Source organism: Equus przewalskii, chromosome 9 (genome assembly GCF_037783145.1).
Source record: "Equus przewalskii isolate Varuska chromosome 9, EquPr2, whole genome shotgun sequence".
Lineage (NCBI taxonomy): Eukaryota > Metazoa > Chordata > Mammalia > Perissodactyla > Equidae > Equus > Equus przewalskii.
This window is the reverse complement of record NC_091839.1, coordinates 23877050-23904891: the sequence shown is the minus strand read 5'-3', so window position 1 is coordinate 23904891 and position 27842 is coordinate 23877050. Positions and strand designations below refer to the sequence as shown.

The 27842-nt window shown below is 57.7% G+C and overlaps 1 protein-coding gene across 15 annotated transcripts; it reads left to right on the top strand.

Moving 5' to 3' along the window:
• Positions 1 to 62: 62 nt before the first annotated feature.
• PPP6R1 (protein phosphatase 6 regulatory subunit 1) lies at positions 63 to 27842 on the top strand. 15 transcript variants are annotated; one of them, XM_070558533.1, is made up of 24 exons: positions 63 to 616; positions 9916 to 10148; positions 11926 to 12112; positions 12197 to 12334; positions 12413 to 12478; positions 13774 to 13886; positions 13990 to 14103; positions 14572 to 14734; positions 14830 to 14982; positions 15128 to 15262; positions 15868 to 15932; positions 16059 to 16174; positions 16259 to 16344; positions 16548 to 16637; positions 16706 to 16803; positions 20038 to 20095; positions 20179 to 20357; positions 25401 to 25534; positions 25622 to 25802; positions 25894 to 25964; positions 26167 to 26248; positions 26663 to 26764; positions 26844 to 26915; positions 27006 to 27842. In XM_070558533.1, exons 2-24 carry the CDS (start codon positions 9922 to 9924, stop codon positions 27007 to 27009), a joined length of 2634 nt encoding a protein of 877 aa, XP_070414634.1. In that variant the 5' UTR covers positions 63 to 616; positions 9916 to 9921; the 3' UTR covers positions 27010 to 27842. The 15 variants fall into 15 exon arrangements, with proteins under 15 accessions (XP_070414634.1, XP_070414639.1, XP_070414642.1 ...); XM_070558536.1 differs by having other exon boundaries at positions 510 to 689; XM_070558534.1 differs by lacking the exon at positions 63 to 616 and adding an exon at positions 1565 to 4262.

The window sequence follows — 27842 nt, the reverse complement described above, 5'->3', positions numbered from 1 at the left end:
TTGCGCACCGAGACAGCGGCGGGAGGGCGGGGCCTCCTGCGTGCCCCTGCGCTAGGGGGATTGTGGGATAGTGGCGGACGGAGCCGGGCGTCGGAGGCCCTAAAGAGGACTGCAAAGCCCGGAGACCGCGCCGGTTTGGGGAAGGGGAGGTGGAGGAAGTGGGCCTCAGCTTCCGTCGGCCGCTGCTCAGCCCTGCGGCCTGTTCGGACTGAGAAGGAGGACATCTTCCCTGACCGGCGTTTGCTTTCCCGCGGGGCGCTGGGCTGGGCTGCGGTACCGGGGCGACTTCCCCGCTGAGGGCCTGCGTGGGCCTCACCACCCCACTAGCCTCTCCGGCCCCTGGTCGCGGCTGGCGTCCACCTCGCCGGCGGGCCGCGGACCCACCCTTGTCCCGACCGGCACCGACCCCCGAATCCTGGAACTCGGCACGCGAGGCCCCCCCGGAGCCCCGAGGGCGCGTGCGCGAGCCCCGGCCCGGCCGCCTGCGCGAGCTTCCGCCGCAGCCCCCCGCCCCCACATACCGGGCCCCGGAGCAGGGGCCGGAGCCGCCGGCGGCGGGGCGGGGGGGGCGCCCCGATGAGCCCGGAGTGCGAGGAGCCGCCGCCCCGCCGTGCAGGTGAGCGGGCCGCCGGGACTCTCCCGCAGTCCAGGCACCCCGAGTTCTCCTGCCCGTCCTGCGCCCCGCCCAGGTGCCCTGAATCTTCTCCGCCTTTCTCCTTTGGACCCTTCCCTCCTTCCTGGGGCCTCCCCTCCCGTCTCTTCCTCCTCCGCCCACAAACGTCTGCCCCCGGCCCCCCAAGTCTCTTAGTGTCTCCCTTCAGCCCCCCAAGTCTCCTAGTCTCCGCCCCTCAGCCCCCCAAGTCTCTTAGTGTCTCCCTTCAGCTCCCCAAGTCTCCTGGTCTCTTCGCCTCAGCCCCCCAAGTCTCCTTGTCTCTGCCCCTTGGCCCTCCGAGTCTCTTAGTCTCTGCCCTCAGCCCGTCAAGTCTCCTAGTCTCTGCCCTCCGCCCTCCAAGTCGCCTTGTCTCTGCCCCTCGGCCCCTCAAATCTCTTAGTCTCTACCCCTCTTTGTCTCAAGTCTCTGCCCCTAGGCCTCCATCCCCCAAGGCCACCTTCCCCAGTCTTCTCCCTTTGACTCCCCCACCTCCTCTTTCCTCCCTGGGACTCAGCCTCACTCATTCTTCCTCTGGCCACTCCCTCTCAGACACCCTCTTTTCCTCCTCAGCCCGTTCCCCTTGGACACCCCTTTCCCCCTCCTTCCCTGTCGCCTGCTGTCTGGACCCGGTCTTCTTGGGGACTCTCACCCTTGGTCGGGGCCACTGGAGAGGGGGCCTTCCCCTTCCCCCGACCGTGGCTCCCCCTCCCCGAGTCTCTGTTGCCTTGTGAGGGGGAGCCAGCCCTCTGGAACAGCCACCTCTCAGTCCCACTCCTGTGAGATGAGCCTGCTGAGGGGAGGGCAGGGAGCCTGCTGCTGGGTATGTGCGAGGGGCGACTCGCCCCAGCCCTGCCCTGGGGAGACAGAGGGACAGTCACAATTACTGGTGTTATGATAGAGGTAACTCAGGGCGCTGCAGGAGGCCATAGCGGAGGGACTGGTGAGACTGGCTCAGCGGGTGGCTTTTTCTGTCTAGGAATGATGAGTAGGAGTTGACAGATGGAGAGTGGGAAGAAGGGCCTTCCGGGTGGAAGGAACAGCATGTGCAAATACGTGAAGGTGGGAACCCAGAAGTCTGTGCGCTGGCGTGCAGATGTGTTGGAAGGGAGTGGGGTGCTGTGCCTTGGTGGAGCTGCTTGTCCAGGCCCTTGGATGTCACCTTCTTTTGCACACCTGTACGTGTGTGCTGAGGATGCAGACGTTACCGTTAACACCAGCCTGAAAGGCAGGATGTTTCTGGAAAGGAAGATGTGTTGTCAGGTGTGGGACGGGGTTCAGAATTGTAAAGAAACTTCAGTGGGGTGTAAAGTGGCGCTGACATCAGTGCTCTGTTCAGAGGGTGGTTCTGGGGGTCCCGAGTGCTGTTTCCAGAAGCCTGTCGCGGAATGCAGGGCACAGGAAGTGCTCCAGGATCGGTACTTTTAGGATGATTATTTGGTTTGGGATTCTCTCCTGTAGTGGGTTCTCAACTGGGGGCGATTGTGTTTCCCAGGGCTCATGTGGCAATGGCGGGAGACATCTTTAGTTGTCACAGCTGGGAGGTGCTAGTGGCACATGGGGGACAGGGGCCGGGGATCCTGCCTAACATCCTACAGTGCGCAGAGGATCCCCGATCCCCGCCCGCAAATGTCAGTAGTACCGCCTGGAGAAGCCCTGCTCTCTGGCTTGGGTGTTAGGTGTAGTTTGGCTTATCTGCTCTCTTGCTACCTGTGAGTGGCTGTGCCTTCTGAGTCATTGTGTGTTTTGATTTACTTTTGTGTTTTTGTTGGGTTGTCTACTGTGTCTTTCCATTAGAGGAGAACTTGCTCATCCACCCCAAAAACTTTTTTTCAGGATCTATGGCCAAGTGACCTTAGCAGGTCACCTTCTCTTTCTGGACTTCAGTTTTCATTAATTCAACAAGTATCTCTAGCTGCGGGCCTGGCGTTATGCCAAGTCCTGGGAAATTGGCATCTTCAGTGGGGAGACAGGTGACTGAACAGGCAAATCCTGTCGCAGAGTCCTCAGGTGCTGTCATAGGGTGACCGCGGAAGCCGTGGAAGCGTGCAGCAGGGCCCTAACGCAGTCAGGGGAGGCTGCCTGGAGGAAGTGGTGTCTGCACTGAAGCCTGAAGGACCCAGGAGGAGCTAGTCAGGCCCAGAGAGCTGGAGGGAAGGCAGAGGGAGCAGCTGAGCCAGGGCAGAGGCGAGGGTGCAGATGAGCAGTCAGGTGTGGCAGGAGTGTGAGCGCCATGCGGGTTGCAGCCAGAGATGAGGTGAGAGAGGCCTGGGAGCCTCAGAGAGGAGGAGAGGCCTTCCTGGCTCACGGTGCTCTCAGGCAGGCTCAGCAGCGGGGGCGGGGACGCGCCCTCCTTTCTGGCCCAACCACGGTTTTCCCAGCGAACACCGGCTGTACAGTAGCTGTGAGGTGTCTCGCGGGTGAGGAGACCGAGGCTCATGGGGTTAGGTTCCTGGTCGAAGGCCACAGAGTTAAGTTTGGGGAGGCAAGACTGGAACCCAGGCCCTTCCGACTTTGGATCCCCCTGTAACACTTGATCTGCCCCTCTCTGTTTTCCAAGGGCTATTTCAAAATCTATCTGTTGTTCTTTTCCTTTTTTCCTTCGAACCGGTGATGGATCCAGGAGAGGGTCCTGTGAGCTTTCGGGCCCCTCCTCAGTCCTTGGCCAGATATCCCCAGTCTCTTCTGTTTCCTAATTACTCCATCCCCTGGGGTTGGACCAGAGCTGCTACCTCCCCTGGGACAGTGTGATCTGGGGTCAGAGGGGGCTGTGCCTGGGGTATCCCCTAACCGGGGGCCCCCTCAGGCTTTCCCGAGCCATGGGAAAGTCCCAGCTCGTTGTCCTGTGTGGCCTTGGCTGGGTCCCTCTCCCTCTTCAGCCTCAGTGGCCTCTTCTCCTGACTGAGTTTCCCACTGCCTACCTTGCTTGGTTCTGCTTCTGTCACATAAACTGGGTCCTGCTCAGGTTATGGGGTTGAGTCGCCGTTACTGTTATCTGGTCCTTGGAATTGGAAGTCCCCCACCCCCTTTCCAGATTTGGCCAAGAGCTGACACTGGGTTGGCGAAAGTTAGAGACAGGGGGCCTTGCCGTTCCTCTGACCCACCAGGTCCTGCAAAGGGCTGGGGGCTGGCCTGCTGGTAGTGGGTTTTCTCCCCTCCTAGGGCTCACCTAGCCCGTGTCCCATTAGAGCTGCCTGTGGGCCTGTGATGGCTGAGGGTAGCAAGGGTCAGCAGGCCTGAGATGGCCTCTCTCAATGTCAGAGCCTCTTTTGAGCCTCAGGGCAGCTCAGGTGGCCGCCTCGGAGGCCCTCCCAGAGGCCTCTGCGCCCTTGACCTCTGCTTCCGGGTGCTCTGGGGCCAGGGTAGGCGAGGAAGGGGTGGCAGATAAAGGATTGGCCCACAGGCTCCCTAGCAGGCAGAGCTGTCTTTGGACAGACGGTGGCAGCGGCAGTAGCAACAGTGACAGTGGTGGTGGCCTGTGGGAGCTGCAGGGAGCCCAGACAGGGGCAGGGGCTGCCACGCTCCTGAGAGGGGCAGCTGATGTTCGAGGCCTGAGAACAACACAGCAAAGCAAGAAACCCGAAGCGATGGTGCAGAGCCGGTGGAGGGAGAGGTAGTTTTCGTTTTTAATGGCTTCCTTTCTCATTTACAGTTTCCCCTTCTTCCGTTTGCAGCCAGAGTCATGGTTTTCAAACCGTTGCTAAAAACCAGTGGTAGTCACTTCCGTTTTCTTGAAGTTTGCTAAAAGTTGCAAAGGGTGGGGGCAGTGGGGTGCGTGGTGCCTGCCAGAGTATTTGAATGACTTGACTCACTCCGGCAAGCAAACGGGGAGTCTTCTGTTTTTAGTGCTGTCCCCCCTGGGGTAGGGGCTGTTCCGTCCCTCCTGCTACAAGTGTCGAGGCTTCTGCGTGGCCTCAGGGACAGACAGGAAGGGCCAACACTTGCCAAGCCCCTGATGTGTCAGGACGACCTGCCTTAACGCGCTCCTTCTCACAACATAGCCCTTCCCAACGGACTGCACCCCCATTTCACAGATGAGGACGCTGGGCTCTGGGACGCCAAGTGCCAGGCCCAGATCACCCTGTTAGAGAGCGAAAATGAAAGCCACCTCTCCTGTCCAATTCCCGGGGCTTCCAGCAAGTTCCGTTAAGTGGGAGGATGGGGTTGATCATCAGGACTCGAGGCTGGAGTGAATTGAGAGTTTGTGGTGGGGGAAAGATTTTTTTCTCTCTTTTTCTCTTTTTGTCTTTTCTTTTCTCCAGTTTTCCTGTATCTGCATCTTCTTCTGTGTGGAGCTTGAGCACTGACATTTGTAGGGTACCGACCAGCACTGGATTGCATCTGATCATTGCAGCCTCCTCTGATTTTTGGAGGACTGACTTGAGGTTCTCAGTGTTTAAGGGGCTGCCTGGGTTCTGAGACCCCTGGAGTCCACACCACGTGCTTCCCAGCACCCTCCTGTCTTGTTGTGGTGGCCCCCTCTGCTCCCCAGTTCTTTGGAAAGCTAGCTTTGGGAGGGAAGTCCAATCTGCTGTCTGAAGCAGGTGGGGGAGGTTGTAGCAGGGGTAGGGGGGTGGGGGCCTTAGCCTGCATCCTCTAACCAGGTGCTTTGGAAGTGGGTGAGTGACCTCAGCTTTGAGAATTTCCGCCTCTAGTTGGGAGAACAGGGCAGGCAGAGTCCTGGTTCTGCCTCCTGCTGCCCGAGGCTCTGCTCCTGCTGGCCCCCTCTCCACTTCTATCAAATGGGAGTAATAACAGTGCTCACCTCCTTGTCTTGATGCGGAAACACGGTGCAGATGACACGGGTACACGGGGATGCTGGCTGGGCCAGTCCCTGCTGTGTCCCTTGCTGTGGACGGTCTACTGAGTTCAGGACGATGATAATGGGGGTGGGAGGGGACCTGTGCGTGCTCCCCAGGGCAGAGCCTTCACGTGCTTTGGCTGTGGGCCAGCTGGCGTCTCGTGAGCTCCGGTGACTTGGATGTAAGGCAGGGCCTGGGCCTGGCCCCTTCATGGCAGCTGTGGCGGCTTTGGTTTTGTTTGTTTTTGTTGAGGTATATTCATATGCCTCACAATTCATCCATCTAAAGCGCACAACTCAGTGGTTTCTGATAGATTCACAGAATTGTGCAACCGTCACCACAGTGGATTTTTTTAGTTGAGGGATAATTACAAATAAAACTGCATACAATTGATTTCAGAACTTTTTTGGGTTTTTTCGGAACATCTTTTTCCTAGAAGGAAGCCCTGTACCCGTTAGCACTCATTCCTCCCCTCAGCTCCTGAAAACCACTGATGTGCTTTCTGTCTCTATGGAGTTGCCTCTTGTGGACATTTCATGTGAAGGGAGTCATACATGTGGTCCTTGGTGACTGGCTTTGTTCTTTTGATTTAGGCGGCCTTTTGACCTCTCTGGTCTCCTTATCCCCAAGCGAAAGTCCCCCACGTAGAAAGAGGTGGTGCTCTCACCCTGTGGGGCTCTTTGCTTGCTTCTCACGGCCTGGGTGGCGGCCGCCCCTGGAGATGATCTGGTCCCAGGTCCACCCAGCTCAGGAAACCTGCCCCACCCCACCCTGCCATCAGTGCCTCAGGACTGGTGAGTCACCTTTGCCAAGCCTTCGTTTTCTCACCTGTGGCCTGGGCCCTGTCACACACCCGTCATCAAGTCAGGGAGGACATGTGGAAAAGTCCCCCGGGGAGGTCTAGGCTCTGGGCAAGAGTAGGGGTTGCCCATGTGCAGTGGGGAGCACTGTTTGATTTCCTTTTGAAGCAGTCGTCCTCACTCAACGTGGGACACTCTCTCAGCCCCTGGTGCAGCCCGCTCTCTTTCGTCCCCTCCTCGGCCTGCTCTGGTAGGTCCCCCCATCTTGTGATTGTGGTTTAGAGAGCCCCTAAGTATGGCTGGGGGGAAAAGGGGGCAGGATTCCCTTCACTGATGCCCTGACAGGTGTGTCAGCCTCCTGCCCCTGGGGGGATCTCAGGGAGGATGCAGTAGTTTGCAGATGGGGGTGTTTTTCAGCAAATATTTCCGAGCACGTAAATTTCTGAGTGTGTATCACATGCCAGATTCTGTGCTAGGTGCTGTCTCTGGGTGCTCACGGCAGCCTAGTGAGGAAGGTTCTGTCTGGGTTGTCCCATCATCCAGTCAGGGCACGTGTGTCATTGTGTGTGACAGTGTAAGTGCCAGGCACGTCGGAATGCATGTCACAGAACCACTGTACTGAGGTTTGGCCAGGGGACTGCTTTGGCCCCTCTGGGGGGTGAACACTTGACAGGAGACCCAAAGGATGAGAAGGAGCCAGTTATGGGGACATCCTAGCAAGTGCTGAGGAGAACCCAGGCTGGTGCGTTCTGGAAACAGAAAGGTCAATGTGGCTGGAGCAGGCGAGGAACCGTGGTGTAAGAGAGGCCAGAGGAGCCAGCTCATGGGGGCTTGTCGGCCAGGGCGGGGTTTAGAGGTTTCTGAGAGCGGTGAGAAGCCAGTGGGGTCCCGAGCACAGACACGGTGTGATTTTCATTTCAGCAAGCTCTGTCTGCTACCTGCAGAATGGGATGTAGAGAGGCGCAGGGGAGGCTGGGAGAGATGAGGGGCCTGGTCAGGGTGGTGGCTGTGCAGGTTGAGAGAAGGGGGGTTGGGTTTTAGTTATGCTTTTGTGGGAGGGTCTGCGGTGCCTGGATCTGGACAGGGAGGACTCGAGGAAGCCCCTGGATTTCTGGTGGCTCTCCCAGCAGCTGAGTGTCATACATCTGGTGAGTGATGGGCGGGGTGTGCTGGCTCACCAAGCTGTGGAGGGCCTCGGCCCAGCTTCCTCCCAGAGTTCAAAGGTGTCTCCTGAGTAAGCACTGGACTTGAAGCTTAGTGTCCTGCCAAGCCTCCCTGGGGACCAGGAAGGAGCCAGCCTTCAGCTCCCTGGAAGTGTCAGCCAGCGAGAGCTGGGTCAGGGACAGCCGTAGCCAGGGCAGAGCCATTGCTGGTACAGACTCCGCCTGAGCCCACCCATTCGTTCTGTAGGGCTTTATTGGCGGGCTGAGCTTCAGAGAACAGGACAAGGCTCCTGCGCCCTGGGAGTTGATCTCCTGCGGGCTTGGGCACCAGCTCACAGCTCACCAGCCCCCAGCTCTAGGGTTGGGAAGTTACCTTGGTGCACGTCAGGTTCCTCACTTGTAAATTGGGGCCAGCAATGCCTGCCTTGGGGGAGTTGTTAGAGTGGGTTGCGATGATGGCCGTGTAGTCCTGAGGATGATGCTGGCGCCGCAGCCCACATGGTTTATCGACATCGTGTGTCTAGTATGTTGTCCAGGGATTGCCCAGCATTCATGGGACCAGGGAGGCCTAGACGTCCAGCACGGTGCTGAGGGCATCAGCCTCATGCAGGGACCTTCTCAGGAGGGTCTGCGGGCTGTGAAGGAGCTGCACCCCGAAATGGAAGCCCTGGGAACACGTGGGTCGGAGCTCGCTCCAGGAGAGAGTTGTGCTGAGGAAGGCAGCCTGGGCTCTGCCAGCACATGGAGGTTGGCCCAGGGGACAGGCAGTCGTGAGAGCCTGGGGCAGGCTTGGCAGGACTGCAGCAGCGCCCAGGGAGTGGGAGGTCCTGGGGGGAGGGTGGGGTCAGCCAGAGTCTGGTGCAGGGGGCACAAGGCCCTTAGGGTGTTGAACGTGGAGACCAGGGGAGCCATGGCAGGGTTTTGGCTGGAAGGGAACATGAGGCACTCCTGTTTGTGTTTTAGAAAAGCTGCCAGGGTCGGGGTGGGGTGCGTAGGAGGGCTAAGGGGGCGAGTCCTTGCATGCCGTGGTTTAGGAGCCCATGAGGCCTGTGCGAGTGGGGGCTCTTGAGGGCCCTCTCAGGGCCTGGTGTCTGCTGCCTTCCTTCACAGTCCTCTTTCCTCCTGGCTGTCCCTGCGCCCAGGGCTCTTCCTGTGTTCCACCTCCAGGCGTGGTTGGCCAGGGCTTAGGAACATGAGTCCCATCAGGATTGTTGTAGATTTGGAGCCATTTGTTCCCGTCAGGGCTGGAAGGTCACCCTGGGGGCAGGGAGGATGAGTGAGGAGCCGAGGGAGGCTCCTGTGGACGCTAGAGGCTGGAGGCTGGACGAAGAGCTGAGGTGCCCAGGAGGGGGCGTCCTGGCCTCTCCGTCTGACCTCAGTGGCCTCTGCCCCAGGTGGTCTTCAGGAGGCAGGAAACAAATGTGAGCTCCGGGCAGCGCCTGCGCCGTGCTAAGGAGCCCCCATCTTACCTGGGCATGGGCTGCCTGTCATGTGGTGGGGTGACAGGCCTTCAGAAGGGGGCTGTGAGTTAAGGGGCCGTGGATACAGTGCCTGGTAAACACAGTGCACACATGGAGCCGGGATGAGTGGCTTTGGGAGCCTAGCGGTGAGCAGAGTGGGTCTGCAACTGGGTGGTCTGGACTGGAGTGGCTGAGAGCGTCCGTGTCTGGGAGCTCAGACCCGCTTGGCACCTCAAGAGCGCTCCACATGAGATGCTCCTAACGCCAGTTAGCTGCCTGTGCCAGGGTGGGATGAGCTGCAGTGGGGCATGCCAGGTCTTGAGCGCCAGCCGGGGCGCCATCCTCCTGGTGGTGGGAGCCGTCCCTGTCCTCCTCCCCACTGAAACAGTTACCCTGGCCTGGTTCCTTTGGGCCCCAGGCAGTGACTGTTCTGGGAGCCCCCCCTTTCCTCTTCCCTGTCCTGGGCGCTGGGTGGGGAGAGGGGGGTTGGGATGTGTTTGTGTGTGTGTATGTAGCATCCAGGCAACGGCCACAGCCTGGAGACGGTGCACACTTCCCTCTCTGCCCTGCTGCTGCCCCACGCCCTGTGTGTGGCAGGGTGATTGGATGGGCTGGATGGCAGTCGCACACTGGTGGTCATGGGGCGTTTGAATTTCTTCAGCAAATACAGATTGAAGCCAGTCCGATGGCAGGGGTTCCGGGATGAGCATAGCTCTGGCCCCACCCCTGGACGTCCCTGCCCATATGTGGGGACAGGACCATGGTCGCTCTGTGTACAGCCTCAGGGCTCTCTCTCCCAGGCCCTGTGTGTGGTCCACACCTGGGGGCCTTCACTGGCCCGGGGCTGAGGGGTGGGCAGGACAGTTGGCCTCAGGTGTGAAGTGACCCCTGAACCACAGGGCAGCCCTTGCAAGCTGTCAAGGTTGTTTGGGCCAGAGGCAGCTGGGAGATGGAGGAAGGAGGGAGGGCTGGAGAAGTCAGGGGCTGGTACTGTCCTGGTGGGCCCATCAGAGCCCAGTGGGTGACAGCCTCTGCCCGCAGGGCGCCATGTTTTGGAAGTTTGACCTGCACACGAGCTCGCATCTCGACACGCTACTGGAGCGGGAGGACCTGAGCCTGCCCGAGCTGCTGGATGAGGAGGACGTGCTGCAGGAGTGCAAGGTCGTCAACCGCAAGCTGCTGGACTTCCTGCTGCAGCCGCCGCACCTGCAGGCCATGGTGGCCTGGGTCACCCAGGAGCCACCAGCCAGTGGCGAGGAGCGGCTGCGCTACAAGTGAGTTCCCGTCCTGTTCTGTCCCCAGCACCGCCCTCCGAGTTGCCCCTGTGGTCACAGACAGCCGCCCCGACTTGCTGTTGATGTCACTGACTCCCGTGTGGGGACGAGGAAATCAGGGAGGGACAGCCCTCCAGATGCAGCTTCTTAGAAGTGTCTTTGTTATGAGGTTTCCAGACACACCCACGGGGAGGGACGGGTGGGATGGACCCGTGGGCCCTCACCGGCCTTCACGGGGGCAGTGCTCGGGCCGGCCCGTTTCCTCGGCCGCAACCCCACACCCCATTTTTCCTGGTATTTTTCTTCAATTGCATTTTTGCCGAGATGACCGTAGAGTCACATGCAGTTGTGAGAGAGAATACAGAGTTCTCTGTATACTCTGCCTGGTTTCCCCCAGTGGTGACATTTTGTAAAATATAGTATATATGGTGTCAGAACCAGGACAATGTTGGTTATCCTCTGGGATGCCCGCAGGCCCTGGTGTGGTTTAAAGCAAATCTCCTAATTCCAGACAGCGTCTCTTTACCGGTGATCCTCTTGTTAACTTTCCTTTCTGGAGCATGAGCGGCAGGAGCGCTTCACCCCCAGGTCCCCTGTGCCCAGCACGGGCCAGTGCAGAGGGTGTGGCAATGGGCAGAGTGGGCCTGGGCCGTAGGTGGCCACGTGCTCTCCTCTGCGCTCTCTCCCACCCGCCCTCCTTTGCCCTCTGCCCCTAGTCACTCTGCGGGTGCTCAGGGCCCTCGGGTGTTGGGGAGGGTGGGTGCACTCCAGGTGCTGGTGGTGGCGTGAGGCAGGATGAGGCTGGCAGGGCCCTTTTGGGGGGGCTTGATTGGAATCGTCTCCATAACTGGGGGCTTTTGTCTGCCCTGGTGTCCAGTGCCCTTCTCAGCACAATCCGTCACAGACATGGACTCCCTTCCTGACCCCATTCTCCAGTGCTGCCCTCTGCCCAGCCTGCTGTGCTGTGCATGGTGTGCACACAGTCCTTACCACACTCTGCGTCTCTGTCCCCAGAGGCCTCGAGCCAGACGGAGCATGGGTTTGTCCTTTGTAAAGGTGTGTGCCAGCTGTTCAGTGCAGGCCTGGCACACAGTGGGCACCTCTGGCAGGGCCAGCAGAGTGTCCCTGGTGTCCCTCTGATGTCGGTCTGTCCATCAGATACCCGCCCCCATGTGTCCTCTGCCTATTTTGCTCTGACCTCTGTCCCCCATCCACCTTCACTCGAGCATGTCCAGTGGCCCCGTGCACTGGGCTCACAGGAGCAGGGAGACGCTGAGGGAGCCTCCATTTTGACATCTGCCTCCTGCAGCCCATGGGGTCCCTGCCCTGCCCCAAGGAACCCACTTACAAGGGAAGGAGGCACACTTGGGGGCCCCTGCAGTGTACAGGGCAGGCCTGCAGTGAGTTGTGGTCCCCCGGGGCCCTGGGTGGCACACTGGGCAGAGTGGCCCTCATGCTGTGGGTTGTCGGGCACCATGTGAGTGTGTGGAGGAGGGAGAGGGTGAGGTTGGATTTTAGAAAGGTCACGGGGCGGGAGGGCACGGGGAGCACACCAGGATGGGCTAGAGGGTCGGAGGTGGAGCTGGGGAGTTGGAGGGAAGGGTGTTGTTGAAGGAGGTCGGGTTCGGGTTCAGGAGGTTGCCTTAGTGACAGTGGGGAGCCATGGATGGGTTCTGACAGGGAGGAGCGGTGAGGAAGGCCCCTCTGGCCTCCGTCCAGGCAGGCCCTTCCCAGCCTCTGCCCTTCTTCTCTGGATGTGACGGCCCTCCCCTGACAGGTACCCCAGCGTGGCCTGTGAGATCCTGACCTCTGACGTGCCCCAGATCAACGACGCATTGGGCGCGGACGAGTCCCTCCTGAACCGGCTCTACGGCTTTCTGCAGAGCAGCGGCAGTCTCAACCCGCTGCTGGCCAGCTTCTTCAGCAAGGTCATGGGCATCCTCATCAACCGCAAGACGGACCAGGTGCCTGCAGTCCCATGCACCCCAGGTGGGAGGATGCAGGCCAGGTCCTGCGGCCTGACATGCCCCGTTCCCCGTGTCCCCCAGCTTGTGTCCTTCCTGCGGAAGAAGGACGACTTCGTGGACTTGCTGCTGCAGCACATCGGCACCTCGGCCATCATGGACCTCCTGCTGCGTCTCCTCACCTGTGTGGAGCGGCCACAGCTGAGGCAGGAAGTTGTCACTGTAAGCTGGGGCGAGGTGGGGAGGGGAGGGGCTGAGGAGACGGGGTCAGTGAGTGGAGCCCTGCCTTCTCACCCCCAGTGGCTCAATGAGGAGAAGATTGTCCAGCGGCTCATCGAGCAGATCCACCCCTCGAAAGATGACAATGTGAGTGTGGCCCTGCCTGCCGCTGTGTGCGTGCCCTGCCAGTCACCCACGGACAGCACGCCTGCTAAGAATAGAAAAGGGGTTTTACACACATGGAACGTTTCTCATGAACCAAGAAGCTGGCCCTTCATCCCTCTGGTGTCACGGCTCTGATGAGGGTCCTCTGACTCCAGGCTCTGTCCCTGGCCCGCTCCCTGCCACCTTTCCGTCCAGTTCTGACTCTGTGGCCTGGCGACTCTTCCTGTGTCTTGTGCATAGACAAGCCCGCTTGTCCTTCAGAGAACCCACCCAGAGGCCCGGATCCTCACTGACCTCTCGGGGGGGTCACGCCTTGTCTGTTTTTCTGGCCCACTGGCTTGCAGAGCGCTGGGAGGTCCATAGGCGCAGGTAGTCAGCACCTGGCACCCAAGCAGTGCCGTCCCAGGAGAGTGATGACTGTCTAGGCCTCTGGCAGAGGGACGAGGGGTGGGTGCTGTGAGCCAGGTGGCAGGGCTCCCGTGATGGGCTCTGAAGTGCAGCCCATGGCCTGGCTGGCTCTGAGGTCTGCGCAGGTCCAGGGTCTGCGTGGGTCCGGGGTCTGTGTGGGTGGGCCCTGGCAGCTGTGTGTTGGGTTAGACTTCTCTCTTTATTTTGGTAACAGCTTTAATTGAGAGATAAATTACTACCGTTCAGCTCATCCATTTAAAATACAGGATTTGGTGGCTTTTAGTATATTTACAGAGTTGTGCAGCCATCACCATGTCCATTTTAGGTTGTTTCTCACCACTCCGGAAAGGAAACTCTGTGCCCATTCGCCGTCCCTCCCCGTTCCCCTCGTGGTCCCCCAGCCCCGGCAGCCACCTCTCTGCTTTCCGTCTCCGGGTTTGCCTCTTCTGGACAGCTTGTATAAACGGAGTCACAATACATGGTTTCCCATGCCTGGCTTTTGTCTTAGCGCCAGGTTTTCTGTGTTCAGCCATGTTGTAGCACGTTATTAGTGCTTTTCCCCTTTGTAAGGCTGGAGGACGTTCACCAGTTCGTGGATGTCTGGGTTGTTCCCCCCTTTGGCTGCTGTGAGCGATGCAGGGTTTGCCTGGCATGTCTCCTTTTCCGAGAAGCCTTCCATGGTTTCCCTTTCTGCCCACTGTCTCTCCCCTCTCAGTGTTCGGTGCCTGGTGCTCCCTCCCTTGGCACTTGTGTCCCTGTCTCTGTTCCATCCTCTGTCCCTAAGGGCTGGGACCGGGTGGTCATCTCATGAGGTTCCCAACAGCAGAACCAGGCCGGGCCAGGGTCCTCAGCTCTCTCTACTTCTCCAGCAACATTCCAATGCGTCCCAGTCCCTGTGCGACATCATCCGCCTGAGCCGGGAGCAGATGATCCAGGTCCAGGACAGCCCGGAGCCCGACCAGCTATTGGCCACCCTGGAGAAGTGGGTTTGCAGGGTGGTGCCCAGGCCCAGGGAGGGGAGCCATCCTTTGGGGGGCCCTGGGTCCTGAGCCCCCCACTCTGACCCCCTGCTGGACCTTCTCCAGGCAGGAGACGATTGAGCAGCTCTTGAGCAACATGTTGGAGGGGGAGCAGAGCCAGTCTGTCATTGTCAGCGGGATCCAGGTGCTGCTGACCCTGCTGGAGCCCAGAAGGCCGAGGTGAGGGGGTGTGGCCTATCTGGGCAGCTCTGTGACCCCTCAGATCCCTGCCCTTCCATTCAGGGAGTGAAAGCTGTTGAGACAGAGCCACCATGAGTGGTGTCTCCTTCATGATGGTCTTACGGTCCTTGGAGAGGAGTCCTCCCATTCCTGTCTGATAGCCGAGGAAGCAGGCTGTGTGGACAGCCTGTAGCTTCGAGCCAGCTGTCAGAATCCGAGACCCTTTGGGCAGGCCTCCCTACAAGGCAGTGGGGACTTCTACCCCAGGGTCCCAGGTGCCCACCCACACCTGGGCGCCTCTTCCGTCAGTGCCCTGTGTGTCCCAACTGGAAGGGCTCCCGAGGGTGCAGCTTCTTACTCCCTTCCACATGTCCTCCACATGCACACGTGCATGCACAGGCACACACACGCATGCGCACAGGCTGTCTGGGCAGCTCACTCTGCCCTTCATGCTCTTCTCTGTGGCAGGTCTGAGTCTGTGACCGTGAACAACTTCTTTAGCAGCGTGGATGGACAGCTGGAGCTCCTGGCCCAGGTGACCCTGGACAGCTCCGTGTCCAGTGTGGGTACCCTGCACGCCCTACGCCCACGGCTCAGCTGCTTCCACCAGCTCCTGCTCGAGCCACCCGAGGTGGGCTGCGTGGGCTGGGGAGCCAGGGGGTGGGGAGCAGCCCTGCAGTCCTGGGCAACGCCGGGCTGGGAACTGAGCCTCCCCTACTCCCGCAGTTGGAGCCGCTGCGTACGACGTGGGGCAGCCTGGCCCCGCCGCTGGGAAACATGCGCCTGCATGTGGTCAAGCTGCTGGCCAGCGCCCTGAGTGCCAACGATGCAGCCCTGACCCAGGAGCTCCTGGCACTGGATGTGCCCAACACCATGCTGGTGCGGGGGACGGGGAGGGTGTATGGGTGGATGGGGGGGATGGCTGAAGGGCGAGGTTGGGGATGGGCTGGGGACCGGGGAGGGATGGAGGCGGCTGTGGCCCGGGGCGGGGAACCGGGCCTCTCATTGCAGCTGTGCCCTCCAGGACCTCTTCTTCCACTACGTGTTCAACAATTTCCTGCATGCCCAAGTGGAGGTGTGTGTGAGCGCCATGCTGAGCTCCAGGCCCCCTTCCGACAGCAGCCCCGAGACGCCTGCCTCCAACCCCGTCGTGAAACACGTGAGCTGGGGCTCCCCCTCGGTCCTTCTGGGTGAGCTCTGCCGCAGGCCTGACCCTCACCTGTCACACAGTCATTCCTTCTGGACAATTCATAGGCTGGGGGCTTGTCCTTGTTCTTGGGGTGTGTCTGGGAGAAACAGAGGGTGTCTTGTGGGGAATTAGGTGGACACAGTGACCTGAGAAAGCAGTGAGTGTCCTGGGGGACGGAGGGGAGGCCTCTCCCGGGGTGACGGCTGCCGTGGTGGGTGGGGTGCCTCCCTGGACGTAGCCTGGCACTCGGAGGAGCTGTCCAGTGGAGGTGTTGGATTTGGATGAGCGGGAGTGGGAAGCAGTGGAGTGACTTAGGGGTTTGTTGACTGGACTGAGCGGGAATATGGGCAGAGGACGTTTCTGGGTGAGCAGAGGGGGCTGTGCAGGGAAGGAGGGGCAGTGCATGTGCGTGGGAGTGTGTGCAAGGGCGCGACACACGCTCCTCACAGAAAGACCAGAGGCTTGGGTGCCTGGCCAGGGTGGTGGGGCCCAGCCTCTGTCCCTGCCTTCTCTGCGGAGGCGGCTGAGGCTGCAGGCGCTGCCCCCGCCCACGTCGGCCATCCCTGCTCTCGCAGCTGCTGCAGCAGTGCCGCCTGGTGGAGCGCATCCTGACCTCCTGGGAGGAGAACGAGCGTGTGCAGTGAGCATCCGCTGGCCTTCCTGCCCCAGGGGAGGGCAGGCGGGGGAGGACCTGGCAGTGGGGAGGACGGGCAGGGTCATGGGGCACATGCAGCCTTGTCCAGCTGTGGCCTCCATGTTTACCCAGGTCCGGAGGGGGCCCACGGAAAGGCTACATGGGCCACCTGACAAGGGTGGCCAACGCCCTGGTACAGAACGTGGAGAAGGGACCCAACGCCGAGCAGTTGGGGCAGCTGCTGAAGGGTGAGGGCCAGGGCTCGCCCCCAGGGTGGAGTGGGTAGGGGCCGAGGGGGCACCTCATGTGCTCGTCTCCTCCCCTGTGAGCAGAGCTGCCAGGCGAGCAGCAGGAGCAGTGGGAGGCGTTCGTGTCGGGACCCCTGGCGGAGACCAACAAGAAGAACATGGTGGACCTGGTGAGGGCCTGCTGTGCCCGGCGCACTCCCAGCCCATCTCTGCTGCTGGGCCTGCCTCTAGCACGTTCCCACTTCGTCCCTCTTCTGGTTCTCTCCCTCCTCATCCAGTCTCAGCCTCCCTCTCCCCACAGCCCCATCCTTGCCCTAGTCCTCCTCTGGGGGGCTCCACAGGCCCTGACACCCCGCCTGCCTGCACACCCCAGGTGAACACCCACCACCTGCACTCCTCCAGCGATGACGAGGATGACCGGCTCAAGGAGTTCAATTTCCCTGAGGAGGCTGTGCTGCAGCAGGTGCGGGGCTGGTGGGCTGGTGGGGGGGTCTGGCCCTGCCCAGCCCCTGACTGCTGCCCCCTCTGCAGGCCTTCATGGATTTCCAGATGCAACGTATGACCTCAGCCTTCATTGACCACTTCGGCTTCAACGACGAGGAGTTTGGGGAGCAGGAGGAAAGTGTGAAGTGAGTGTGCCCCTCTGTGTGGGATCAGCTGCAGGCAGGGGCGCTGGGAGGGGACCTGAGACAGCAGATCAGAAAGCAGGTGCTCACCTGCTGTGTGACTTCTTCCACCATCCTTTCCTGTCCCCACTGTCCACCTGCTGCCCATGCAGCCCAATGCCTAGGGTTTGTCCTACCCCAGCCTCCATCAGGCTCAGCCTGGAGGGTGGCCAGCCTCAGACCCCTCTTGGGGTTCCTCCTTGGGGGCCTAGTGGGAAGTGTGTGGGGGCTCTGGGACTCAGGCACCGGCTGTGTGCAGAGCTGGGCCATGTGGGGTGCGACCACTCCTCCACCCCCTCCAAAGGCCTTGGGGTGACAGGAGAGATTTTTTTTCGCTGACCAGTTTTGCTTATTCGTATTTGTTGCACAACAACATTTTAACATCGATCATCTCTGATGTCGTGGTCATGAACTTCTCTGTCTTCTGAATTTTCTGCCGCAGCTGCCTCTTATTTTTACAGTCAGAGTAAAAAATTAAAACTTTCTAGCATTTTGTAAATTGCCTGAGCAATCTTACGACAGCAGCAGGTAGGGAGTGAAGGCCAGGGCAGGTGCCCGGGTGAGTCTGGAGGAGAGACTGGGTCAGGCCGGGAGCTGAGCAGCCGGCTGTGGCCCCTTCACCACCCACCTGACCAGGGGCCTTGGACTGGAGCCTGGTTCTGCCGCTGCCCACCACTGGCCCAGGGCAGGTCGCTTGTGCAGGCCTGGGTCTCCTTGTGTACACTGCGGGGCTGAGGGGCCCTGTGAGGCCCTGAGTGAAGCGTTTGGTGAATACTGCCTTGTGCCGTCTGGGCAGAAGAGGTGACTTTTGAAGAACAAATCCGCGTTGCCCTAGGAGAAGTGGAACAGCTACCAGAGAGCATGACATGGAGGTGTCCCTGGGCCAGAAGTTGGGGCAAGCAGATGAGAAAGGCCCAATTAGCCCCTAGGGGCTGGCAGGGGGTAGCCAATGGGTGGGGGCAGGGAAAGGAAGGAGGGACCTCGGCCACGCGCGTGTTGTTGAGGGACGGCTGAGCTGGGGTGCCTGCCCGCGTCCAAGTCCTCCCCGCAGTGCACCGGGTGCCCCTTGGGTGTTACCCTGTTACGTGCTCTGCCCACCCCTCTGCGCAGGGCTTGGGAGCCCCTTTACCGCCAGGGAGCCTGAAGCGCAGAGCTCTCACTTTTCCTAGGACAGTGGCTCGTCATCCTCGTGTGCTGTAGTGTGAGGGTTGGCTGTGGCCTGTCCTGCCCACAGCCCAACAGAGGTCACCTTAGATGCAGACGTGAGATCTGTGTTTGCTGCCACTCTGCCCAGCACGGCGCGCAGCACTAGGAGGCCTCGGCAGCGCTGTCACTGATTCGAAGGCCTGAGAACCCCAGAGGAGACGCTGACCTAAGCCGGGACCCAGCCCTGTCCTGGCCGGGAGAAGGACCGACTGCTCCGTAAATGACGTTGGGACGATGGGCTGCCCTTTGACAGTGACTTCGGCTGTCAAGATCAATTGCAGTGGGATTAAAAACTTTAAATGTAAAACACACCTAAAGCCGCAAAGCATTCTAGAATGGAAAATGGATGAATGTTTCTGTAACCTCAGGGACGAAGATGCTGCGCTGCAGGGCTCCGGTTGCTGGAGTTGCCTGCCCCACCTGCTCCAGCTGTGCAGCGCATGGGCCTCCCGCCCTGTTCTCGGTTTCTGTCTGTTTCGAGGAAATGAGGATGCCCGGGCTGGTTGTGAGAACGACGTGTGTGAGGACGTCTGTCACGTGCTTGGTGCTGTGTCTGGTGCTGAGGCGGCACTCAGGACTCGTTAACGTGCAGTTGTCTGCTGGTCTTCGGGGCCAAGTATTTCCTGAGTTGGAGAGACAGATGACAACCTGGGTGGGGAGTATACCGAACGTGTGGGACGGAGCCGGGACCTGCGTGGAGACGGGAAGGGCTCTTTCCTCGGAACAGGAGAAAGGGCGTGAGGGACGCAAACGAAACAAGTAGGAGGCCGTCGAAAAGTTGCAGGTTCTGTCGGCAGGAGTATAAATTGTCAAATCCTGTTCAGCAGTTGGTGTCGGTGTTTAAAACGCGTGGATTTAATTTATTAGTTCAGAACTTGCCTTTCTCTGAGGCTTTCTGAAAGAGAGAGAATTGAGCAGAGCTGGCTGTAGGCCGATGTTTAGGTCGTTTTGTTGTTGATGGGAAGGTTGGAGGTAGGGCTGTGTTCCCGGTGTGTTGGTTCCTGCCGCTGTTCTCCTGGGATAATCAGGCCCCGGCTGGTTTCTGCCCTCGGGGGTCAGGGTGCCCAGGCAGGAGCATTTTGTTTCAGCTCCAAAGGTGATTCTTTGGCCATGGTTTAAGAATCCCAGCCCCAGACTGAGCGTCTTGGGGCCGGGGGCGTGCTTCGTGTGGCGAGGCTCGGCGCTGGGCCGCGTAGGTTTCTGCTGAATCGGTGAGCAGTGTCTGGGCGCTTTGCTCCTGCCGGTCAGTCCACTCACCTGCTCTGCATGTCCTCGTTAGAAAAGACGACAGCTGCCCTGATTCGGGTCGGTGGAAAGGTCTCCTTTACACTCTGCTTTCTTTGGGGTTTACTTCAATTGCCTGTGGCTCTTGGTGTAGCGAGAGGCCTAGCTGGTGCGGGACAGGATAAGTGCTTGGTAAGCGGGCGTTCCCTTCTCCTCCTGCGCTGCGGCTGTGTGCGAGACAGTCGCCGTGAACACTGAACCATCGCTCCTGGGAAAGTGTGGGCCTGTATATAAACACCTCAACCACATCACAATCTTAGATCCTGAAAACAACTTGTCCAGGTAGGTTCTATTTCCTTTGTTTTACGACATAGGAAACAAGGTTCACAAGTGTTCAGTGACCTGCTTGGGCCACCCCACTAGCACGTGCCTGAGTTCGGATTCAAACCCTGTCCAGCCAGAGCCGTGGGTCCCCTTGGGCGTCCCTGTGCAGGAGGCGGGTGTGTCCGTGTTGGACCTCAGCTGGGAATGTGCACGTCCAGCGACTAATTTTTCACTGCTCTGCAGACATCCATAAATGACCAGAATGCACTGCGAGTCTTGATTTGGGGTTCCAGATCAATTTCAGCAAGTGGGTGATTTTGCAGATACGGAACCTGCGAACAGGGTGGAAGTTGAGTGAATGAAGGAGCAGCAGGAGGCAGCCTCCTCTCATGCCGTACCCACCCGTGTGCCTCCCCTCTGATTGCTCCCGTGCTTCCCTCCTAGTGCGCCTTTTGACAAGACGGCCAATATCACCTTCTCCCTCAATGCTGACGACGAGAACGTGAGTGCTGCCCTGTCCTCTGGTGGTGGCGTGGGGCTGCGGGCAGCGCAGCCCACCCACCCTCCTGCCCCTGCGCCCCACAGCCCAACGCCAACCTGCTCGAGATATGCTACAAGGACCGGATCCAGCAGTTTGATGACGATGAGGAGGAGGAGGATGAGGAAGAGGGTCAGGGCTCCGGGGACTCCGATGGGGAGGACGGCGCCTGGCAGGGCAGCCAGCTGACCCGGGGGTCCCGCCTGGGCCAGTCCCCAGGCGTGCGGTGAGTCCCCCTCACGTCTGCCCAGCACGGTCGGGCTGCAGGGCCCACATGAGAAGGTTTTCACACTGGGACTCAATGAGAAGAGTAAGGAGAGTGTAGTGTGTGTAATACTGGGGCCTTCAGTTTTGAGTGATAAAAACCTGGTTCAGATGAGTTCAACTACAAAAAGAATGGGACAATAGCTTTTGTGTGACTGGAAAAACAGGCATGTCCTTCAGGTACAGCTTGGTTCAGGAGCATCTAGAACCAGTATCTCCCCTCTACCCCTCGACTCTGCTCTCCCTTCTGGCAGCTTTCTTGCAGGTGTTCCTGAAAACGCTGTGAGATGGTCCCATCAGCTTTCTCCCCTGATGCCAGAAAGATGAGCAGTGATGGTTGGCCCTCCCTCACAGGCCAAATGGGAGGGTCAGCAAGCTGTGACCAGCTCTTTGTACAAACGTTAACATTATTTTTCTCTAGTACTGGCTGGTCGCAGAATCACTGACTAAGTGGATTTGTCCTCGTAGATTTGCCAGCATGAACACCAACTCCGGGCTTGTAATTCTGAGCCGTGCTGTGGGGGCTTGTGATTTGAGGATTGGAGTGTTTTAACTTTCCTTTTTAAAAAATTATTGTATTGAGGTCGTATTGGTTTATAACATTGTGTTCTTTCGGGTGTACATTATTATATGTCAGTTTCTGTATAGACTGCATCATGCTCACCACCAGTAGTCACCACACATATGTGCCCCTCTACCCCTTTCACATACCCCGCAACCCCCTTCCCCTCTGGTTCTGTTCTGTTTATCCATGTGTTTGTTTATCTTCCACATATGAGTGAAATCTTGTGCTTTTTTTTTTTTTTTTGCTTTTTCTCCCCAAATCCCCCCTGGTACATAGTTGTATATTTTAGTTGTGGGTACTTCTAGTTGTGGCATGTGGGACGCTGCCTCAGCATGGCCTGATGAGCGATGCCGTGTTCAGGATCCAAACCTGCAAAACCCTGGGCCAGCGAAGCGGAGCGCGTGAACTTAACCACTCGGCTAAGGGGCCGGTCCCCACATATGGCACTTTCTTTCTCTGCCTGGCTTATTTCACTTAACATAATACCCTGGATGTCCATCCATGCTGTTGCAAATGGGACGATTTTGTCTTTTTTATGACTGAGTAGTATTCCGTTGTATATATATATACCACATCTCTATCCATTCATCAGTTGATGGGCACTTAGGTTGCTTTCACATCTTGGCTATTGTGACCAATGCTGCAGTGAACACAGGGGTGCATAAATCTTTTTGTATTGTTGATTTCAAGTTCTTTGGATAGATACCCAGTAGTGGGATAGCTGGATCGTATGGTATTTCTACTTTTAATTTTTTGAGAAATCTCCATATTGTTTTCCATAGTGGCTGCACCAGTTTGCATTCCCATAAGTAATGTAAGAAGGTTCCCTTTTGTCCACATCCTCTCCAACGTTTGTTGTTTTTCTCTTGGTAATTATAGCCATTCTGACTGGTGTAAGGTGATGGCTCATTGTAGTTTTGATTTGCATTTCCCTAATGATTAGTGATGTTGAGCATCTTTTCATGTGCCTGTTGGTCATCGTATATCTTCTTTGGAAAAATGTCTCTTCAAATCCTCTGCCCATTTTTTGATTGGGTTGTTTTTTTGTTACTGAGTTGTATGAGGTCTTCATATATTTTAGAAATTAACCCCTTGTCAGATATGTGATTTGCAATATTTTCTCCCAGTTGGTGGGTTGTCTTTCCATTTTGTTCAGTTTCCTTTGCCTTGCAGAGGTTTTTAGTCTGATATACTCCCATTTGTTTATTTTTTTCTTTTGTTTCCTTTGCATGAGTAGACATGGTATTCAAAAAGACGCTGCTAAGACTTTAGCACCATCGGACTATATTGCCTGTATTTTCTAATAGGAGTTTTATGTTTTCAGGTCTTACATTCAGGTCTTTAATCCATTTTGAGTTGATTTTTGTGCGTGGTGTAAGACAGTGGTCTACTTTCATTCTTTTGCATGTGCCTGTCCAGTTTTCCCAACACCATTTATTGAAGAGACTTTCCTTTCTCCATTGTATGTTCTTGGCTCCTTTGTCAAAGATTAACTGTCCATAGATCTGTGGTTTTATAGTTCTTTTTTGTTTTGTTTTGTTTAAGAGTATGCTTGTTTTGGTGAGGAAGATTGGCAGATTGTCCCTGAGCTAATATCTATTGCCAATCTTCCTCTTCCTTTTTTTTCTCCCCAAAGCCCTAGTACATAGTTGTATATCCTAGTTGTAAGTCATTCTAGTTCTTCTGTGTGGGATGTCACCACAGCACAGCTTGATGAGCAATGTGTAGGTCTGTACCCAGGATCTGAACTGGCGAACCCCAGGCGGCAGACGCACAGCATGCAAACTTAACCACTCGGCCATGGGGCTGGCCCCGGATGTGTGGATTTATTTTTGGGCTTTCAGTTCTGTTCCATTGATCTGTATGTCTCTTTATGTGCTAGCACCATGCTGTTTTGGTTACTATAGCTTTGTAGCACATTTTGAATTCAGGGATTGTGATGCCTCCAGCTTTGTTCTTTTTTCTCAGGATTGCTTTGGCTATTTGGGGTCTTTTGTTGTTCCATATAAATTTTAGGATTCTCTGTTCTACTTCCATGAAGCATGTCATTGGGATTGGGATTGCTTTGAATCTGTAGACTGCTTTAGGTAATATGGACTTTTAACTTTGTTTATTCTTCCAATCCATGTGCATGGAATATCTTTCCATTTCTTTATGTTGTCTTCAGTTTCTTTCAGTAATGTCTTACAGTTTTCAGTGTATGCGTCTTTTACCTCCTTGGTTAAGTTTATTCCTAGATATTTTATTCTTTCTGTTGCGATTGTAAATGGGATTGTATTCTTGACTTCTTTTTCTGCTAGTTGGTTATTAGTGTATAGAAATGCAACTGATTTTTGTAGGTTGATTTTATACCCTGCAACTTTGCTGTAGTTGTTGATTAATTCCAGTAGTTTTTTTGGTGGATTCTTTAGAGTTTTCTGTGTATGGAATCGTGTCCGCAAATGGTGAGAACAGAATGTTTTAACTTTTTAATTGAAGTCTAACAAGCATACAGGCAAGTACATGAGTCCTAAGTGAATGGCCACATGCACACCCCTTTACCAGCACCCAGGTGAGGGAGTGGACCCCTGTGCCCCTTGCCGGCTGCTGTCCGCCCTCCCGAGGGTGATGCTGTCCTGACACCTTACCATAGGTCAATTTTGCTGCGTCCACTCGTGAGGTCCGTCCCTCTGGTAGGTACCATCCACTGGGTGTGCCGTTATGTGACCAGCCAAGTTGATTTTCACTACTGTGCCTCATTACCAAATCCAAATCCAGGGTGAATCCCAGATGTACCCCTGCATTTCCTTCTAAGAGTTTCTGAGCTGATTTTTTGTCTATGGCATGAGGGGGTCCAGCCTCATCGTTTTGCATGTGGGATGCTGTTGTTGTGGCATGACTTGTTGGAGAGACTGCCCTTTCCCCACTGAATGGTCTCGGCACCTTCATGAAAAATCATTTCGCTGTGTGTGAGCGTTTTTCTCTGGTTTCTCCCTCCTGGTCCAATGGTCTGTATGTCTGTCTTGATGCCAGGACCAACCTCTCTTGATTACTGTTGTGTTGTAGTAAGGTTTGAAATCGGGAAGTGTGAGTCCTCTAACTTTGTTTTTTGTTTCGAGATTGTGTTGACTCTTCGGGGTTCCTTGAGATTCCGTGTGAATTTTAGGATCAGCTTGTCAGTTTCAACAGAGAAGCCTGCTGGGATTCTGAGAGGGATTGCCTTGGATCCGTCGGTCGGTTTCAGGAGTGTTGCCATTTTAACAGTCTTGGGTCTCTCAGTCCATGAACGTGGGATGTCTTTCCACTTATTTAGGTCTTTTTTACTTTGAACAGTGTTTTGTAATTTTCAGAGTATATGTTTTACGCTTTTTTTGTTAAATTTATTTCTAAGTATTTTATTCTTTTTGATGCAATTGTAAGTGGAATTGTTTTCTCAAAATCATTTTGAGATTGTCACAAATGTATAAAAACACAGTAGATTTTGTGCATTGATCTTGTATCCGGTACCCTTGCAGAACTCACTGGTTCCAACAGTTTTAGTGTATTCCTTAGAATTTTCCAGATAGAAAATCATGCCGTCTACAATTAGAGTTTTACTCCTTTCTCCACTTCACTTCCCCTTCTGTTGCCTCATTGTCCTCCAGTACAGCCTGGACCAGGGGTGGCGAGGGTGGCCCTCTTGCCATGTTCTTGGTCTCAGGGAGCATTTGGTCTCCACCTTCAAGGGTGGTGTCGGTTGTGGGTTTGGGAGGTGCCCTTTGCAGGTTCAGGAAGCTCCCTTCTCTTCCCTGTTTGCTGGTGTCTTAGTTTCTTTTTAACTGTACGCAGGTGTATTCCTTTCTGGTTGGAGTAGTCAGTGACTGTCATGGAGTGGTCAGTGGCATGCTTTGCGCATTGTAGAAACCGCATGGTTTGCTTAGCTGTTTCCCACTTGGCGGACGCGTGGCCAGTCGGACTTTCTCCCTGGTCCCAAGGTGCCTCTTAGTCGCGTTCAGCCAGCATTTTTTGCAGCAGCTCTGCATGTCAGGCTGTGCTCTCAGCCGAGGATGTGGTGGTGACACACGTCCACTCGTTTGTAGTTGGAGGGAGAATATCAGGTCAGCGCCCCGTGAGAGGTCGGACCAGGTGGTGGGAGGGTCCGTTCCCAGCATGGATCCTGCCGTGGGGCCTTTCCCGCCCTTAATGTGGGAGTTGTGCTGCTCTCCACATGGGCACTCGTGCTTCTTGCCCACCTTCCCATTGTGGGATGCAGGGCTCTCTCAAGGCTTCTTGGCACACCCCAGGCCAGGGTGGCCCCTGACCTGCCCTCCCTCGGCTTCCCCGTTGCCCCATCTCCTCCATCCCTTTTGTCACTGTCTGTTCCTTCCTTCACGGAATGAACTGGGTCAGTCTCGGGGGTTGGAGGGTGGAGATGGGCCTCTCTGTTCTAGCACCGCAGCTGATGGGTGGTCTCTGGGGCAGGAGTGGAGGCAGCACAGACAGCGAGGAGGAGGAGGACGAGGACGAGGAGGAGGACGAGGAGGATGGCGACGGCCGGGCAGCCCGCAGAGGGGCTGGGCCCCCCTCTTACCCCAGTCCTGGCCCTCAGCCTCCGGGTGGGTGAATGTGTGGGCTGGGGTGGGGTGTGGTCGGGCATTCGAGGGTCTGCCTGTTGTGCTCACCCTGCCCCCACCCCATCCCAGGTCCCAGCTGGACAGCTGGCTTTGACCCAGTGCTTACGGATGCCCTAACTGGCCCCCGAGACTCCGGGGAGGAGGAACCTCGCTCTGGGTCCCCAGTCCCACAGGGGCCCCTCAGCGTGCCCTGGGACCTCCCCACCCAGAGCCCAGCTGGCCCTGTGGCCTGTGATGCCTTGCAGCTCAGGTGAGGCCGGGAGGCAGTTGCTGGGTCCTGGTGCCCTTAGGCTCGAGTGCTGACCCAGTCACCCCCATGGGCTGCTTCTTTCCCCTCCCAGGTCTCAGGACCCTGCACCCCCCTCAGCACCTCAGGAAGCCACAGTTGGCGGCAAAGTAGCGGAGCCCTCGGGTGAGCCCTTGCCCTCCGTGCCCTGCCTACCTCCCACCTCCCCTATGATCCCCACCCACCTTGCCCCACTCGCTATACCCTGTGGCCCTTCCCCTGCTCCCCTCCCCTTGCCTCCCCGGTCTTGCCCATGCCCCATCAGAGGAGCAAGGCAGTGCAGAACCCCCTGAGTCTCTAGCCTCCGGGCCTCTCTCCTCCTGCACAGCCCCCTGCCAGGCCTTGGTCAGCGTTGGGGACCTCCAGACCACCCTCAGAGGGACATGCTCCACCCCCAGCTCCTTGGACAGGTGACCCACTGGGGCCAGCTGCTGGCTGAGAGGGGAGGCGGGTAGAGCCTGACCCTGGGCCATCCCTGCCCTGGAGCTGCTCTGAAGGGCCCTTGCCAGACACCCCCAGGTCTGTGCCACTGCCTTGAGGCCTCGTGGCAGCTGAGGGTGGTACCTGTGCCCACATGTGGCCGCAAGAGAGGGATCCTGGAGCCTGGAGGCCCTCAGCTCAGCCCTAGGGGCTGGAAGGCTTGCAGAAGGGGACAGGGGAGTGTGCACAGCCCGTGTGGAGCGGCTCCTGCACCGCAGCTCCCAGGGCTCTTTGGGCAGGAGGGACTCGCCGGGCCGCCCACTGCTTCCCGCTGACCAGTGCATGGGCTGAGGGTGGGAGCACCCAGCAGGGCGTCCGTGACACAACCCCACTGACCCCTACAGTGCAACCAGAGACCCTGCTACCTCTGTCCCAGCCCCTGGGGCCCACCAGACCACGGAGGGGAAGAAGAGCCCAGAGCCCTCGGGGCTTCCCCGAAACCAGAGGTGAGCAATGGGTGGCCTTGCGGGCAGCAGGCGTTTCGTGGGGGAGGTCCTGACCTCTCCGTGTCCCTCTCCCTGACAGTGCCCAGGCCCTCGAGCCGCCTCTGATGCCCAACGGCTCTGCCCCGGGAGGGCCAGTGTGCCCGGGCTCCCAGTGAGTGGCTGGGGCAGGGTGGACTGGGGGCTGTGGGCAGGGGTGGGGGTGGGGGCGTGGCTCCTCACGTGGGTCTCTCTCGGTTCCCAGGTAACTGCCTGGTCCCAGTGGTGGCGGCCAAATCCTTCATACTCCAAGTGGACCTGCCCAGGCGGGGGCAGGGCAGGTCCCCTGACGGCCCTGTTGCCCCATCACCCCACCCCGTCCCCGCTCTCTCTGGACTCCCAGGAGGCTGGTGCAGGGAGATAGGCCCTACCCCCCATCTGCACTGAGAAAAGAAATTATGGAGTCTTGTCTCCCAGAATAAAGATATAGAGTTGAATACAGAGAAAGGAGAGAGAGCGAACGAGCGAGAGAGACCTATATTATATATTATATATATATATGTATTGAGGGAGGAGAGAGTGGGCGGGAGGAGAGCCGGAAGGAAGCCAGGCCGAGGGGTGAGGGGGGACCTTCTCCCTGTCCCAGTGGGCCCGCGCCTCCCCTCACCTCCCGCCACGCCCCCCTCTCCGGTGCAGACGGCCTTTCAGCTCAGGTCACCTCCGGAGGGCCCTAGTGCAGGCTGTGCCTTTGCCCACCCCCTGGCCCTGGACCCTGCACTTTCGCCGGGCTGGGAGCTAAAGGACCCTCCGCCTGGCCCGGCTGGCTCTGTGGGGCCTGGGGTCCCGGTCCCAGGGGGCCGCCTTGGTGACATTCCCACGGGGCCCTGATGCACTCGCCGAGACCCCCGCACCTCCCATGGACCCCAGGGCGGGGGTCCGGCTGGGGTCCCCCTCCCACGCCCAAGGGCCTGGGGTCCAGCCCAGCTGCCAAGTGACCTTGTCCCAGCTCCCTCTCCCCAAGCCGGCGTGAGTGTGCGTGTGTTCGTGCTGAGCTTCTATTTCATATTGCAAATATAAATAAATAAAGGAAGACAGTTTAAGA

Bases quoted from the DNA above. Each gene is read 5' to 3' on its own strand.
- PPP6R1 (XM_070558529.1), top strand. From the start codon at position 9,635: ATGGTCGCTCTGTGTACAGCCTCAGGGCTCTCTCTCCCAGGCCCTGTG. The intron at 14,104-14,571 runs GTGAGGGGGTGT...TCTCTGTGGCAG, and splicing joins CTGGAGCCCAGAAGGCCGAG to GTCTGAGTCTGTGACCGTGA. The intron at 20,096-20,178 runs GTGAGTGCTGCC...TGCGCCCCACAG, and splicing joins TCAATGCTGACGACGAGAAC to CCCAACGCCAACCTGCTCGA.